The sequence below is a fragment of the Excalfactoria chinensis genome, chromosome 5, assembly GCF_039878825.1.
Source record: "Excalfactoria chinensis isolate bCotChi1 chromosome 5, bCotChi1.hap2, whole genome shotgun sequence".
Classification (NCBI taxonomy): domain Eukaryota; kingdom Metazoa; phylum Chordata; class Aves; order Galliformes; family Phasianidae; genus Excalfactoria; species Excalfactoria chinensis.
The window spans coordinates 30518831-30534449 of record NC_092829.1 but is presented as its reverse complement, the minus strand read 5'-3'; the positions used below and the strand labels follow the sequence as shown (position 1 = coordinate 30534449).

The window sequence follows — 15619 nt, the reverse complement described above, 5'->3', positions numbered from 1 at the left end:
ACAGGGTAAATGTGTGGTCCTGAAGTGTCCTAGGAGTCCCTCCATCTCTCTGAGCCCCTCCACTGCCACTACGGGCTCCGGCAGCTGCTAAGTCCCACCAGCTGCTTCCCCAGGTGGTAGCTGGCACCAACATGGTACACCTCCATGCTGCTTTGTGTGGGGAGGGAGCAGCCTGGGGAGTGGGGCAGACCCCCAGTCTTGCAGCCACTGGCCAGGATGGAGAAATGCAGCAGAAGGTGGGTGGCCATGAGGATGCTCAATCATATGGACCTCTTCTTCCACATTGTTTGCAGCGGGTGATGAAGATGAGGATGAGTCTGGTGAAGAGCGCCTGCCATCCTGTTTCGACTACGTGATGCATTTCCTGACTGTCTTCTGGAAGGTGCTGTTTGCCTGTGTGCCCCCTACTGAGTACTGCAATGGCTGGGCCTGCTTCGTTGTCTCCATCCTCATCATTGGCATGCTCACAGCTGTCATAGGTGACCTCGCCTCCCACTTCGGCTGCACCATTGGCCTCAAGGATTCGGTGACCGCTGTTGTGTTTGTAGCCTTCGGCACCTCCGTACCAGGTAGGGAATCTGCAGGAAGGGTATGGGGGGTTTTGAGGAGATTGGGGTCCATATCCTAGCCTGTCTGGTAGCACAACTGAGCCTCCCTCATACCCCAGCATGAAGGGTTGCCCATTTCTCCTGTTGGACCCTGATGATCCCTCCTTCCCCTGCAGACACGTTCGCCAGCAAAGCTGCAGCCGTCCAGGATGTGTATGCAGATGCCTCGATCAGCAACGTCACAGGCAGCAACGCCGTCAACGTCTTCCTGGGCATTGGGCTGGCATGGTCAGTGGCGGCAATCTACTGGGCATCGCAGGGGCAGGAGTTCCAGGTGTCAGCCGGCACCCTGGCCTTCTCTGTCACCCTCTTCACCATCTTCGCCTTCATCTGCATCAGTGTTCTCCTCTACCGCCGGCGGCCCCACCTTGGGGGAGAGCTGGGAGGTCCCCGGGGTTGCAAACTGGCTACAACGTTGCTCTTTGTCAGCCTGTGGCTGCTGTATATCCTCTTTGCCACCCTGGAGGCCTATTGCTACATCAAGGGGTTTTAGGCGGCGGAGAGACGATGCCGCTGAGGGAGGGACCCCCTCCTCCATTACCTCACCAGACACCGGCCCTGGATGCGCGGATTCAGCAGGAGGGACGGCTGTCAGCCCGCAGCCCTGACGGCTGGGTGCCGGGATGGGCAGATCCATCACGGGACGAAAAAGAAATCCACGAAAACCACCCCAAAAATGATGCAAGAGCAAAGAAAGCAACAATGGCAAGCATTTAAATGAACAAAATGAAGTGAACCCAGCCACTGACCCCAGTCTATGTGACTAAGAAGTCTCAGCCATCTCCCAAGGCCACCTCTCCCACAGGTTCGTTTCCTCTTCTCCGGAGCACCCCTTCGCTCCAAGGAGATGCTTTCTTGTTTTTTACTCTTTAGGAACTGCAGAAGTCTGATAGGAAATTTATTATTATTTTTCTTTTGCCTATTGCTTTTTAGTCTGGGGTGGAAAGGGGGCAGCACATGGCTTGATTTTAGTTTAGTTTAGTTTTATTATTTTCAATTATTTTTTTTTTACTACTTAGACAGAAAAATGTTAAAAGTTTAAAATCTAAAGCTTCAAGCTGCCGTCAGTGCTGGAATCGAAGGTGTACTTTTTGAAGCCACAACAGACTCTGACACTGTCAAAGAACTTTTTCTCTCTCACAAGTTTCCTCCCCCGCCTCCATCCATTTCTTTCTTTTTTAAGAGCATCACAGGACTGATATATTTTTAATACAAACACACACGTACACACACACACACACACATACACACACACACCCGTTCAGTGACGAAGGCTGAAGCATGTAGCATCTCAATCACCTGCCTGGGCTAAGAAAAAACAAAAAAAAACAAAAACAAAAAAAAAAAAAAACAGGAGGAGAAAAAAAACCCAACCAACCCTCTAATATACTATGTATCATGTATATTTTGACTATGGTATTTCTCTTTGTATAATTAACTTTGAGCTTGTGGTACTGCAGGAAGAGAAAATGATGTTAATGGGTGAGAGGTAACAAAATGAACAGCCAAGGGACTGATAGGCCTGGGAGGTGGCATGGGCTCGAGATAGCGGTGGTGGCATAGCCCTGTCCTGTAGGTCTCGCTGGATGTGGGAGTGAATCCCACTGAGTAACATGATGCTCTGGTCTACCAAAGTGAGCAGGAAGGCTCCACATGTCCTCTTCAAGCATTGGCCTTTCAGGTTGAGGTTAGGTTTAAACATGCAGGTTGGTGAAGAGGAGGGGGGTCCCTGTCCCACTCGTCACCCCCCTCATGCTCCATGGAAAGGGCTGGGCTTCAAACTGCCGCCCACCTGCAGTCCTGTGCCAACCCCAGCACATCCCAGGAGAACAGGCAGGCAGACGGGCACACCCTTTTCATCTGAAGTGCATTTCTTTTTCAGGAAACAAAACAAACACAAAGCAGGAGTATGTCATGAATTACATCAACGGCTGCAAACCGAAATGTTGGGTTGGTAATAAAATTAAATAAAACTTATACCTGTATCTATATAAACAGTTCTATCTATAAACACATTTCTTAACTGAGAGACCTGGAAGATATTGTTAAAAACTTTGCTTTCTTAAAAGTGTTTCCAAGAGAAGAATAATTTCTTCTATCAAGAAACAGGTGCTGTACAGGGAAATCTGTGACTCCGCTAGCATCAGCCAAACCCAGGCAGTCAGCACAGCACGGGCACGAGGGGCTTTCAGCATACTGGAGTGCTTCTGCTGCCCCAGGACAGGGAGACAGTGGCTGCAGGTGAGGGCAAAGCAGCAGGCATCGGGCTGTCGTGAATGGAACACACATATCATTATAGCAGGTAAAGAGATGAGCGTCACAGTGGTCCTTAAAACACAGATGAAATATTTATTTTCTTACAAAAGGCTTATTGAATATCTCGCTGTATAAATGTGTGTAAGCATGAGGCAGAGAAGAAGGATCCGTCTTGCAGGAGCTTTGCAGGTGGAGTGCCCTTCGTGGAAGCCAAAAGGAAGACAGTCTACTGCCTCTCCTCCTCCCTCTGCAGTGGCTTTTGGGGAAGGGCACAAGATGGGGATCCTGCCAAGTGTGTTGGTCTCTCTGGTCTCTGGCCATGCCACCACCCACCGACCAGCTCCTGCCTGCATTGGTTACCACCTCTGCTGCCACCCAGGCTGGGACCCCAGAGCACAGATGTGCGATGGGAAGGAAAAATGAAAGAAGCTCCCCCAAACGATCTCTGGATGTGTGTGTAGGGGTGTTTAAGGTGCAAGGGGATTCTGTTATCATTGCAGTTTTTAATTTGGATGTGTCAAGTCTGTTGAGTTCTCGTTTTAACCATACCAGTTCACCCGTTCCTGGCTAAAACCTGTCCATGAGGAGCTGCAGTGCTGTTATTCTGTTGCTTGTGCTGTATCGGTCATGTGCTTTTCATCTGCAGCTTTCTTAGGCTCACTCTGTGGGAGGGGGTGCAGGGGGACGAGCATCTGTGACTGCCAGTTAGTTGCATGGTGACTTCGGTGCCCTCGATGCACTGTGGAGATCTGTGCCAAGCTGAAAACTTCAGTGGAGTGTTTCTTTTATTTTTTCCTTTTTTACTTCATTAAAAAATATGCAAGCTTAAAAAAAAAAAAAAAAAAAAAAAAAAAAAAAAGCAAATGTGGTGCCTTGGGGATTTGTTTTTGCTGAGGCTTTTATGTTTTAGTTTTGGTTTGTGTGCTTGCATCTGGGCAGGTGTCTGGACACCATCGACTCACGCTGCCTGCTTCACTCCCCACCAGCATCCAGCTTTTTGGGGAGGGTCCAGCAGCAGCTCTACTTCTGATGCTTTGCAGAGGGGAACTTTTGTTGCTCAGTTTTCCTTGTTGCTGCAAAGGCGGCAAAGCCATTGCCTTTAGCTTCAGTGACTGGGTGCAGGGTGCAGGGTGCAGGGTGCTGGAGCTGCCTGCACACCTGGCTCACTGCCATCACTTCACTGAGGCAGGCCAGCACCCAGAGGATTAGGTCTGGAACCTAAGGATGCTACCCCAGAGAAAGCTGGGCAGAATGAGAGGAGACTGCAGGCATTGGGAATCAGCTGCAATACACAGTTAAGAACTGAGTGGCTATTAGAGCTGTTGAGCAAAACCAGGGAGGAGAGCGTTTGCAACTCTTAGCTCAGAGTTTCTTACCTTTTGGTAGTTTCTGTTGTGTTAGTGTCATCAGAACTTTTCTGAACAAGCACAAATTAAAGACAGAAATATTCTGCAATTTATGTTTGCTCTGATCTGACAGCTCATTTATAAGCCACTTGTCCCTGGTATCAGAGGACTCCTCCATGCTCCATCTCAAAGCAGCAACAATGCCTCATCCCACAAGAAGCCACCACCAAGCTGCATGTGCCACCACCATGGGCTTCAGTTGCCTTGGTCCACTGCTGTGGTAGGATGATGCCAACTCACATGCCTTCCCCAGCAGAGCACTTTGCTCTGGGAAGGCATCTTGATAAAGTATATAATAATAAAGGTTGAAAAAAAACACTAAAGTCATCAAGCCCAACCACTGACCCATCCCCACCATGCCCACCAACCACATCCCCTCAGTGCATGTGTACATACTTCTTGGAACACTTCCAGGGACAGTGACTCCACCACCTCCCTGGACAGACCATCCTCAGTGACTTTTTGAATGTGTGGTGTCACACAGCTGCAGGTAATCCTCATATCATTCACCTGGCATTGCTTTGGGGGTGGGCACTGTGAAGTTTCCGGGTTAATTCAGTTGGGGAATTGTCATGGCCGTGACCTTGGTGTAAGAACAAGCCCACACAAAAGGGAGCAGCAGTTGCTCAGCCCTGGCCACAAACTGAAAAGCACTGTCACCAAGAATAACCTCTGGACTATTGGATGGAAAAAAATGTTTTTAATGACTGTTGTCATAATATGTGTGTGTGCCAGAGGCAGCCTGCTTGTTAATAGTGGTGTTATTTGTGACTTGCCTCCATAGGGGGGTGGGGACAACAAAAGTCCTCTGAGTATTTAAGTGAGCTATTCACAATATAATATCTAGATAATTAAAACCATGAGTAAATGACTCACCGATATTCACGCCCTGAGGAGTTTTACCCAAAACACACACCCCTCTGTCTTGCCTTCCCCCAGGAGGCTGTACTTTGCCTCAAGAGGTGGCTGGATTGTGTTAGCTTTCCTCAGGAAAACCAAGACATGCTTCCAAGAAACCATGGCTTGAGCTTAGACGTGGAGCCTGCAGGTATGACATGATGCTGAGGAGCTCATCACCTATATCTGAGGATGCAACAGTGTCCCACGGTGCTATTGTAAATGCCACTTACATGGTGAGCTGAGGGGTAGTTGTAGCTAAAGGAAAACTCATGACTTACCCAATTCGTCATTGCTGGGGGTGCACTCAGAGATTGGCCCAGTTTAAAGAATGCAATGAAAAATAACACAGGCCTAGAAAGTTAAATTTAGTATGACATTTAGGTGAATTAAAGAACTAAACTTTTCAAGCAAGACTGTATTCTTTTAGGGTCTAAGTTTTGAAGTTATAAATAAATTCTTGGGATGATCTCTCTGCTGTCTCAGAAAATAGGCTTGCATTACAGAAACACCAATTGTGTTTTGTGGGAATGACGTGCAAACAACTTGGGTGCACAGAAAAGATGTAGGAAAAAATCTTAACATTAAAGCTGGGAATGGGCCCTCAGTTCTCAAGGACACCTCAGCAGGGCATGCTGTAGAGACCACCCCCATGGTTGTTCAGTAAGCTTTTAAAAATGTAGCAGAAGTGGTTCTATCACCTCCTTTCAGTAGCATTTTGCATAGAAAATATCAGCAAACCTAAATGGTTTTCTTTTGCCCTGATTACTTTTTTCCTTCTTGTTTTATTGGCATGGAAAACCACTCATTACTATCACTCATAAGAGTATGCTGTATGTTAGAAAGCCCTTCAGGTTCTCCCCTTTCTCCTCTTTCAGCTTCTAATCAGCATTTGCTACTGGATTACCTTTGGTTTGTACATTCACCCCAGTATTCCCATGACAGGTCATTGCATACTCCTTTGCTGAAACTCATCCTGTTGATTTGGATGGTTTCTCCAATTTATCAGGCATTCTGGATCTACCCTTTGTAAGTGCGTGCTCACTGCCCCATCCAGTTGGATGCCACCAGGATATTGTATAGCAAAGTAGATTGCTAAAGCTCCCGATGAAAATACTGAATAGACCTGGACCCTGGACAGGTACTCAAAAGACTTCCCCAGGAAGCTCTCTGACATTGACACTGAGCTCAGTGTATTGTGAGTCTACATTGCATTTCCTCAGCTCGCTTATGAGAATGTCTTCTGGGACAGTGCCAGAAGCCTTACCAAAGTCAAGATATATCACATCTAATACTGACCCCAAAGCGATGAGGCCAGTTATCCCTGTCAAAGAATGGAATCAAACTGGCTTGATATGATTTGTCCTCAGCAAAACATCAACAAACCCATTCCAGCCATTTTCCACAAACTTGCACATCTATCTAAGTGATTAGGGAATGACTGTTCAGCACCTCACTCTTAGAAGTTTTCACGTAGAGACACCATTAAAATATCAGATCTGTAACTCCCTGTTTTAGTTCATCATCTCTAGTTAGGTGACCTTATCTTGCCATCCTTAAGTCCTCTGGGAGCTCACGTTTTCTACAACGCTCCACAACCCAGCCCACGTGAGTCAGAAACACTTGGGCCAGTGCTCTGAATTTTCCACAGTGAGCTTCACTAGGTCCTGCTGACATTCTCCTAAATGATCCAAGAAAAACTTACCTTGCTCTTTCTCCTCATCAGTCAGGGGCTGGTGTGGCGTTATGCTCTTTTCTCCTTAATAAAATTAATTCTGCTAAGAATAGGGTCACAGTTAACTTTGTTAAAGTGAATAAAATGAGCTTTAAAGATTCTTTCTTTAAGTGACTGTTTCACATCACCTTCCATGCTATAACAGAATTTACCTTATCCCTCCACCTCTTTTAGATCACATGCTAGTTATAGGTATTTTTAGGCTTCAGCCTTTCTGATCTTACGCCTGCCTTCTCAGGCCATTGCTGTATTCAAAGCCTTCAGTAAATGCTCTTGTTTCAGGTTCTGTGTTTGTTCTTTTCAAGTTTCAGGATGCTGAAGCTCTTCACAGGTGAAGGCCCTTTACTGGTCTCTATGTTCCCTCAATTTCCTGTACAGCATGATAGTTTTTTATTATGACTTTGACCCCAGTCTTTATATCAGTTATCAGATCTCTTTTATCCTTTTGGACAGCTATTCAGAGATCCTGCCCCCACCAGTTTCCTGAAATCATTGCTATTTGCTATTCTTTCTTTTTGAAGTTGAAGTACTTTAACTCATTTTACACAGGGCTGGTATTCAACTGCATTTCAAGCAGGAAAATTCTGCAACAAACACCTGACCACTTGAAAAAATCATAACAGTTCAAGAGATGCAATAGTTTGCGTTCACATTAGACTGCAGGTGACCAGATCCAACTTTAGCTACCTCCATGCAGCTTTATCTGTTACAACTGCCAGCTCACAGTGAGAACATCCAAGTAACTTCAGAAATAGCTGCATTTCTTCAGCCAAATATTGTGTCAGCTCTTTTCTGGTGTCAAAAAGTCAGAAGGGATCACTTGAGTAGTCCCAGCCAAAATCATGTGATAGCAGTGGCACTGCACGCAATGCAAAGCCAGAGTGCTACTCTATAATGGGACACTAGACATTCAGTCACTGCAGTTTCTACTGCCCAAAGCACAACACTGAGATGCTACAGAACTCATTCTGGCAAACCAAAGATGAAGGTCACACACAGTGCTGAGTCCTTCATCCACATATCAGCAATTCATGCATCCTCACAGCAAAGTATACAGCGAGGCTGTGGTCTGTCTACCTGGGCTGAGAGCCACAGACCTTCAATCCAGACCCAGCATGCTGAAAGAACAAGACAACATGGATTAAACACTCTTGGTTTCACGGGAGGTGGGGATGTAGGTTTGCATTGCAGCACACAGCACAGAGCTGGTGGTGTTGTCAGAACAAGAGCTAGACGCCTCCTAGTGTGCAAAGGCAAGGCACTTCTAAAAAGCAAAAACAGCCATTAAAATTGCTTAGTGGGCCAGCCCACAGATAGAGAATAGCAAAAAGCATCATTACCTGTGGCCCAGTCAGCTGCAGGCTTTCTAGCAAACGCTCCTTATAAAGTACTTGCTTGTTGTACTCCAAGTTCCTGAGGTGCTGTTTTTGAAAACCCAGACGTTCTCCAAGCCAAGGAGCACTTCTTCTGCAGATTAACTTGCATCTAAGGACAACAGCTTTAAGAGTTCCTCCTCATTCAGCAATGTACAAAGTCTCCAACATGAGAACAGATGAGGAGATGCGAGGCACAATGGCTGTCTTCTGTCCCTGGTTTAGGAGAGGATGCTTTGAGATCACTATTTGCTGTGGCTGCCACCTTCGGAGATCACCTTTGCTCTGTCACTGAATCTTCAGGGTCTTTTGAAGCAGACAGGGCAGAGTCTGTCATCAAACCCCAGGGGATGGTACTCTGGTGCATGTTTTAATTCATCCTGAAGGCTTACACACAAGAGAGAAGCATCCTCAAATCTAATCAAAGACTGAGACCTGACTCTGGGAGAAGGAAAGAGTCTCCTTTCCTCTCTTTTGGCAATACGTAAGTAAAAGAACATTATGTGAAAGAAAGATGAGATCTGAAAATCAATATTCAACAAGAAACAACCATAAGACATTAGAGCAAAAGTTATCTATTTTATTACAAAACTAAAATCAAACAGATGCCTTTCAGTCTAACAAACAATGCCATAGGCAGAAATGTGCTGGGGCAGGATGAGTTTAATACAAACTTAGGCCATGAACAGCAGTGCCTTCATAGGAGTGAATCCCTCCATAATGCATCTCCCTCCAAGACACTGTGTCCTTGGAGTATCAGCAAAAAAGGATATGGTTTTGCTTCAGGCAGGAAGAGCAGATGATTTGCACTGTAGAACCCTGGTTCTCCTCTGTCACAAGTGTTTTCAGCTGTCATTTAAAGTGGAGCTGGAGAGGCCCAGGAGGACTTGTAGGATGAGGAGAAATAGCCAGGGTCCGTTTCCCTGTAGGATGCTACTGATGCAAGGCAAAGCAGAACATGCTTGCCACTGCCAGATAAGGACATTTGGCCTGGCAGCTGGGTTACTGGCAAGAAAACAACAAGGGATGAGGGGACCTGAATCATTGCTCTGTTCTGATGAGTACAGACTGTTTGGACAACTCAATGGATGGATTATATGAATCAGGACCAGTACAGCCTTGTGTGAGCTTTCAACACACAAATCCTGAACAAGTAATCTAACCTGTGTCCAGACTTCATGCAGTCATAGTGGTTGGGTCATGCACGTCAATGTACAAATGCTGCCATAAGCTGCTCAGAGGCCTGTGCAAATCCAAAGTTGTGATGCTGGGAAAAGGACTCCTCCCACAAAACCCTCACTCACCCATTAAATCTGCACTAATATAGCAATATGAATATCCACCAGTACCAAAGCTAACCTTGTTTGATTTCCTTGAACAACTGACTCAATTTTAATTACAAACTACATGTGAGCACAGGCCTTTTAGACTGGAAGGATACAAGGATGAGAAGAAGACCTGCAGAAGGATATTAACGTGACAGGCAGCAGTGCTGGCTGGCTGGTTTACTGACATTTCCAGCATTTCCAGATGAAAAGATGCAATGATTTCTATCAGCTCTGCTCACCCCTGCAATTCTGTGGGGCACAGCCTGCCCCAGTGGCTGTATGACAGAGCTCCTGTTGAGATCCACCTGTCTGCGTTTGCTGGATGTAACTATGCAATTAAAAAAAGAAATGAAATGAAAAAGAAACACACAAGAAAACACCCAGCAGCCAGAGCTTTTACTTTCTAAGACTAGCATATAAAGACAAGGAAAAGTGTTTGTTTTTAATACAGTTGGGTTCGTTCTTTGCTCCTACAATAGGAATAACAAGAGATAGGAACATTTCTAACTATACACTAAACCAAATCATTCCAACACACAAAAGATGAGTGCAGGGCATTTTAAAAAGAGAAGATGCAATTGAGAAGTTGGGAGCTTGCAGTCCAGATAAACACATACATTGTATGTGAGGAACCATAAAGGTTCGAGCTGCAGGATCTGCTCTTGCTAAAGAGAGCTCTTCTATATGTTACGGTGGTGTAACGTACACTTACCAGATTACCAGAGGTGTTTTCTACCATATAAAACACCTCAGTCAGCTCCAGTCCACTTCTCAGGGAAGAGTTGTTACCGCTATCATATGGTTATTTGAAAATCGCTTGTTATTTTATCTATTTTTCCATTATGACAACAAGGCATTAACTTACTGCATCAGGACAGTCCTGCTGTGATGTGTCTATCATTGGGTAATGTGCCACGAGGTGCCCGTGTTGCAACATTTATACCAAAGCAGCAAAGCCTCGGGGGACAAGTCCACCTTCTGCAGTAACACATTTTTACAAGCAATTGCTGGTGTGATCTCGTATCAGCATGGCACAGTGTCATTTCTTACTACTGATTCTGGGTCCAGAAATGAATGGCAAAAGGATTGCCAAGTTGCTCAGAATTCCTCTAGGAATTGGCAAGTGCCTCTGGAGGTTGGAAACGCACAAAGCAAAGCAAAGCACAGCGTGTCCCATCACACTCTGTCCAAACCCAGGATAGCTGATCTGCTGACTGCTACATCTGACTGAAGTTTAGTAGGCGGCAAGTTTGGAAAAACTGCAGGTAGTTGAAACGGCTCTTGTGGCCTCCAGGAGCACCAAGCTCTTCAATCCAAGCCTTTGCTGTTACTGAAATGTGCCCCTAGAGTACAAAAGTACAGGAGATACCGATACCAGAGAATCAGGTGAAGTATGAAGTAACAGAAACTAGACAGGCTGTCCCCTGTGCAGAAAGGGAGCCACCAAAGACAAGATCAGACATTGCAGGCAATCTTTTACCAGCAAGCATGGCCCAAGCTGCAGAGATGAAGCAGAGTAAAGTAAAAGCAGACTCTTGGTAACCAGCAGCATGATCGTGTCTTTCTGCACTGACACATTTGTTCTTTGCTCTCCAGCAAAGTAATAGGCAATCTGATGCTGCTTTTAGCTAATTCCTCAGTATTTTTTATCACTTGCATCATAAAGATGAACATTGTGTCAGAAAAGAAGATGCTTGACATCACTCCACTGATTCTACTAGGGTCTACAGTTTGCATGCCCTTCCAATAGCATTAAATTCCCAGGACATGGCACATCTTTGCTAAGCATGTCTTCCGAGCCTGAATAGCAACGCATTTGCAATTCATTTCTAACCATTTTGCAACAGGTGCAGAAACTATTTCTACATTTCCTTAATACAACCCTTTCCTACCCCTACTCTGAGGAGCTTTGCTGTGAACAACTCCTGAGGTGAAATCCATGCTCTCTCATCTCAGAAGTGCTGATGCCTGTGATTTGCACAGAGCTGCACAGTAATCAAAGAGGGGGTTCTCAAGAAGCATTTAGTATGTGGGGCACTGTGTGCACAGGTCATGCTGATATGCTTACTCCTTCGTGTGTGGGGATGGTAAGAGATCAGTTTGCAACTGAATGATGAATCAGATGGCAGAAATGAATGCATTACTGTAACCCATTAAAGGCAAAATGTCCCTCTAACCCTAACAGCCTTCAAAAGCAAAGGGAGGAACAGAACAGTGACTCCAACCCCTGTACAAGACAACTGTACAATTTACATACATATTTATATACAGTATATAAAATTCTCTTTCTTCGAGTCCCAGTGAACTCAATTTTAAGTCATCAGTAGCTGTTCCGATTTTAGAAAGTCATGATCCTGTTTCCCCCTGCTCTCCAAAGTATTAGATAATGGCATTGAAAAGAAATTAAAAACAAACCCAAACCAATTATTAGAAAGTGCAAACGTTCTGGGTGCCACTTCTGCTACGTTGGATGTTGCTGATGCTGCATGCTTGCTCATAAGAAGCAAGGTGTCCATCTGTCGCTGTATCTTTCCTTCCTTTGGGTCGGCTCCCGCCTTCCCTTCTGTCTTCTGCTGCTGTTACACCAAGCGGCCTACTGAAATGGGTGGGGTGGGCAAAGAAAGGGAAACAAAACAGAAGCAGGGAAAGTGGGGAAAAAAAGGCAAATTAAAAACAGTATGGCTCCCAAATGAGGTAAGATACAGTATACAGCTTCTGCTGCAAACATGGCCCCGTAAGGCTGAGATCTCAAGTAAGCTGTGAGGCTGAAAACAACACGGGGCTAATGAGACAGCCTTGCTGAAGAAAGTGTTGACTGAGTCACACACAGCCCTAGGGACTGATATATTTTTAAACGTAAACCACCACTTCCCTCTCCCTCCCCGCTCTTGGAAATAGGCAGGCAATCTGAGCAAAATGCTGGTCGATCCCTCTGCTCCTCTGCCTGTGATGGCTGATGCAGAATCGCACTTGCTGCATGGCTGCCCTGCCACCAGAGGCCCCAAAGCCAGCTGCTTCCATCCCTCAGCAGGCAAGCAGGAGGCAAACATTCAAGATCTCTCCCAATCTCTGTGACAGTAAAACATAGCAGTTTCCCTGCTTAGCTGTTCCTCAAGACCTGCCCGCATCACACCCTCTGAAGTCTAACAGGCTGATGAATCTGCGTGTCCCAGGGCCCTGCTGAGCTACACTGTCCCAGGGGATGGTGCAAGAATCAGGTGGACATGCACACTCCCATGCTTCTCTCTTCAAAAAGCTTTTTTTAAGTTCCTCATCAAAGGTTCTTTAAGAATCAAAGCATTTACGGGTTTAGAACAAGCACTCGCTGAGAATTAATTACAGGGAAAACATGGCAAAGAGAAGGCAGAAGTATGGATCTATTTTCTAAAAGGAGGGAAGTTACTAGACAGGCCTCACTGGAACCAGTGTGAAACAACATGCCCTACCAAGTGGGGGTAAATATTGTTAAATGCAAAATTACTCCAGGCTGTCATAACTGAATCTCATTACACAGCTCTGCAAAAGGCTCTCACAGTGCTCAATGAATAACAACAGCAGACTGACCTCAGTGTCTAGATGACCTGTCGTACATGAAAGACTATGCATGACTAGGAAAGAGCTTGAAACCACAGCACGTGATTTTTACAACACCTATTCTCAGCTTTTAGTGGCAAACAAAACTCAATTACATGCTCAGAACTGAAGACACACCAGGAAACATCTCTGAGACACAGAGACACAACCAATGAAGCTGTGAGGCAGCAGGTCTGAAAGGAAAGCAGCAAAAGTTGTTCCTCACACCTGATGAAAGGGTGCAACTCACTGCCACAAAGTACAGAGGAAAGCAAGCATTAACTGAGACACAGAAGAATATTCATGGGAACATGTCCATGAAGTAATAAAACATAAATACAACTAATCACCTGTACTGTTGCTTGCCAGAAAGACAAAGAGTAAAGCAAGAAGAGTATTCTTGCTGTATCCTATTCTGATTCCTTAGCTATATGATACATGATGTCTGCCACAGCTAAAGACGTGGTACTGGACTTTGAGCTGATGCTGTAGACCTGTATGTTATAATGTTCACACCTCTTAGGAACAACTCTGGCTTCTAGTTATTTATGTGTTGCTATTTGTGAACATAGGAGAGGAGGGAGCACAAATTTTGGGACATGTGGGTATCACAGACAGAAGAAAAAGTAACAAATATTTTGACAAGATACTCACTGAAAGGGTTAAGGCCTTGTCTTTTTCCACTGGGGAAACTGCTCAGGCTACCTGTAAAATCCAAGAACCGCGTTAAATGCAATAATGTCATGGCATGATCAAGGAGCATCCCAATCATCTGCTGCCAGCAGGCAGGCTTCAAGGAGTCCCTCCTTCTGGATCTGCACACAGCAAGTCCTGCCTCTGGAAGACTCACATGCAAGAGTCAGACCTACAAGCTACAATAGTGGATGCTAAACACATGGTATTCTAGTACTTGAACATCACAAGATCCAGAGAGTTGTGTGGGCAAAAAGCAACTATTACAAAGTTAAAATCAAGTCTGGAAGGAAGAAAATGAAAGGCAAGATGCAAGTAGTGACATAAACTTTCCCAAAACAGCCTTTGCTATGAAGTAAAAGATCTAAACTCTCATCTGGCAGAAGGGCAGGAACAGACTGCACAGCAATGCCTGTCACAAGATAAAGACGCATGCACCCCACACCAGATGGAGCTAACAGCAAGCACTTTCGCCTCTACAATAAACCAGTTCCCACCACCTGCTGGGTACTGACAACATAGGGACCATAAGTGCTGAGCACTCCCAAGAGTATGTTTCAATTCCCACTGGCTGCTAAGTAGGGATTCCAGGCGAGGGCCCTGCTAGAAGGGGGACCTCCTGCTCACAGCCAGAAGAATGTTGCCACCCCTAGTTCTGGAAAGGATGAAATCTTTGATGTGCATGTGCAGCTGACTTAAGGTGCAAAGTAAGGTATGATTTAACTTGCACCAGTAATTCAGGCACTCACACCTAAAGAACAAAGCAAAGCTGTGTGGAAGGAAGATGAGCAGAACTGTAGCAACAAGGTGGGAGAGCAAGGAAACTGCAGGAAGACAGATGCTGCACCCTGACAAGTAAAAGAGGGAGAGAAAGGCAGCAGCTGCATTTGAAATGGATCACAAAGCAAAATATTTTAGCTTTAAAAACTGTTAATAAGAGGAACTGTATAAACACAGCAAGTGAGTGATTTCAAGGTCCCCGAATGTGAGCCTCGTCTCAGCCATCTGCCCTGGCAAGATCAGAGAGACCGCTGCTAGCTGATTCCTGTGCCTGCACATAAAAGCAGGGCTCCATCGCCAAGAGGCAGACTCTTCCAGAGCTAATTGGGACTCACCGAGGGGCCAGGCAATAAAAACACAGTCCATCTAAGAATGGCTGCATCCTTGGGTGGCTCTTCCCCTAGAGGGTGCTGCTCGGCCGCACACAGCCCTGCTCTGTCATCACCCTTTGCCCTCAGCCTACCTGCAACTAAGGGCCTCACTGCCTAGGGTCTGCACTCACCCCCTCCAGTACTAAAGCTAAGACTAGTGTGCACTGCTGTGACTGGGACTGCTCGTCTTCAGAAAGATTTGGGAAACAACAGATAAGTGGATCTAAAAGCCCTGCAATGGCAGGGGGTTGTAAGGCTGGACATGACAGACCTTTCCAGCATGATGGTAGGGCTCTGTGCTTTCTGTGGGTTTATTTCCAGATGTGTTAGTGTAAGGAAGCTAACAACTGCCATAAAACTGACCATCTTTCACTCCAAAGGCAGAGAACACCATCTTCAGTCAGTTACTTTCAATATAAAAACAGGCCAGCACACGTAGCTATAGCGATGACAAAACCCCATCAGAGTAAAGCTGTCATGAGCATCAAGTAGAAAGGAAAGAGAGGAAGGGGTATGACAGATGGGGACGGTGGGTACATAGAGTATACCTGTGAAGCATTTGGGTATTGCAGGGTGACATCCCATCACTAACTGAGTTT

General features: G+C 45.6%; 2 protein-coding genes across 12 annotated transcripts in view; one reads left to right on the top strand and one right to left on the bottom strand.

Annotated features, from left to right (window-relative positions):
* Positions 1-3957, top strand: part of SLC8A3 (solute carrier family 8 member A3) — a 100607-nt gene extending 96650 nt beyond the window's left edge. For all 7 annotated transcript variants that reach the window (XM_072337312.1, XM_072337311.1, XM_072337314.1 and 4 more), the window contains 2 exons: positions 294-569; positions 725-3957. In XM_072337312.1, the coding sequence (XP_072193413.1) occupies positions 294-569; positions 725-1101 (653 nt within the window). In that variant the 3' untranslated portion in view covers positions 1102-3957. The remainder of the gene's footprint in view (positions 1-293; positions 570-724) is intronic.
* A 4866-nt stretch (positions 3958-8823) lies between these two features.
* SMOC1 (SPARC related modular calcium binding 1) overlaps positions 8824-15619 on the bottom strand; it is a 153891-nt gene continuing 147095 nt past the window's right edge. For 3 of the 5 annotated variants that reach the window (XM_072338514.1, XM_072338510.1, XM_072338512.1), the window contains exons 12-13: positions 13831-13881; positions 8825-12199 (exon numbers count right to left, since the gene is read on the bottom strand). In XM_072338514.1, the coding sequence (XP_072194615.1) occupies positions 12183-12199; positions 13831-13881 (68 nt within the window). In that variant the 3' untranslated portion in view covers positions 8825-12182. Of the gene's footprint in view, positions 12200-13830; positions 13882-15619 lie in introns of all 5 variants that reach the window. The other 2 variants (XM_072338511.1, XM_072338513.1) reach the window with 2 other exon arrangements.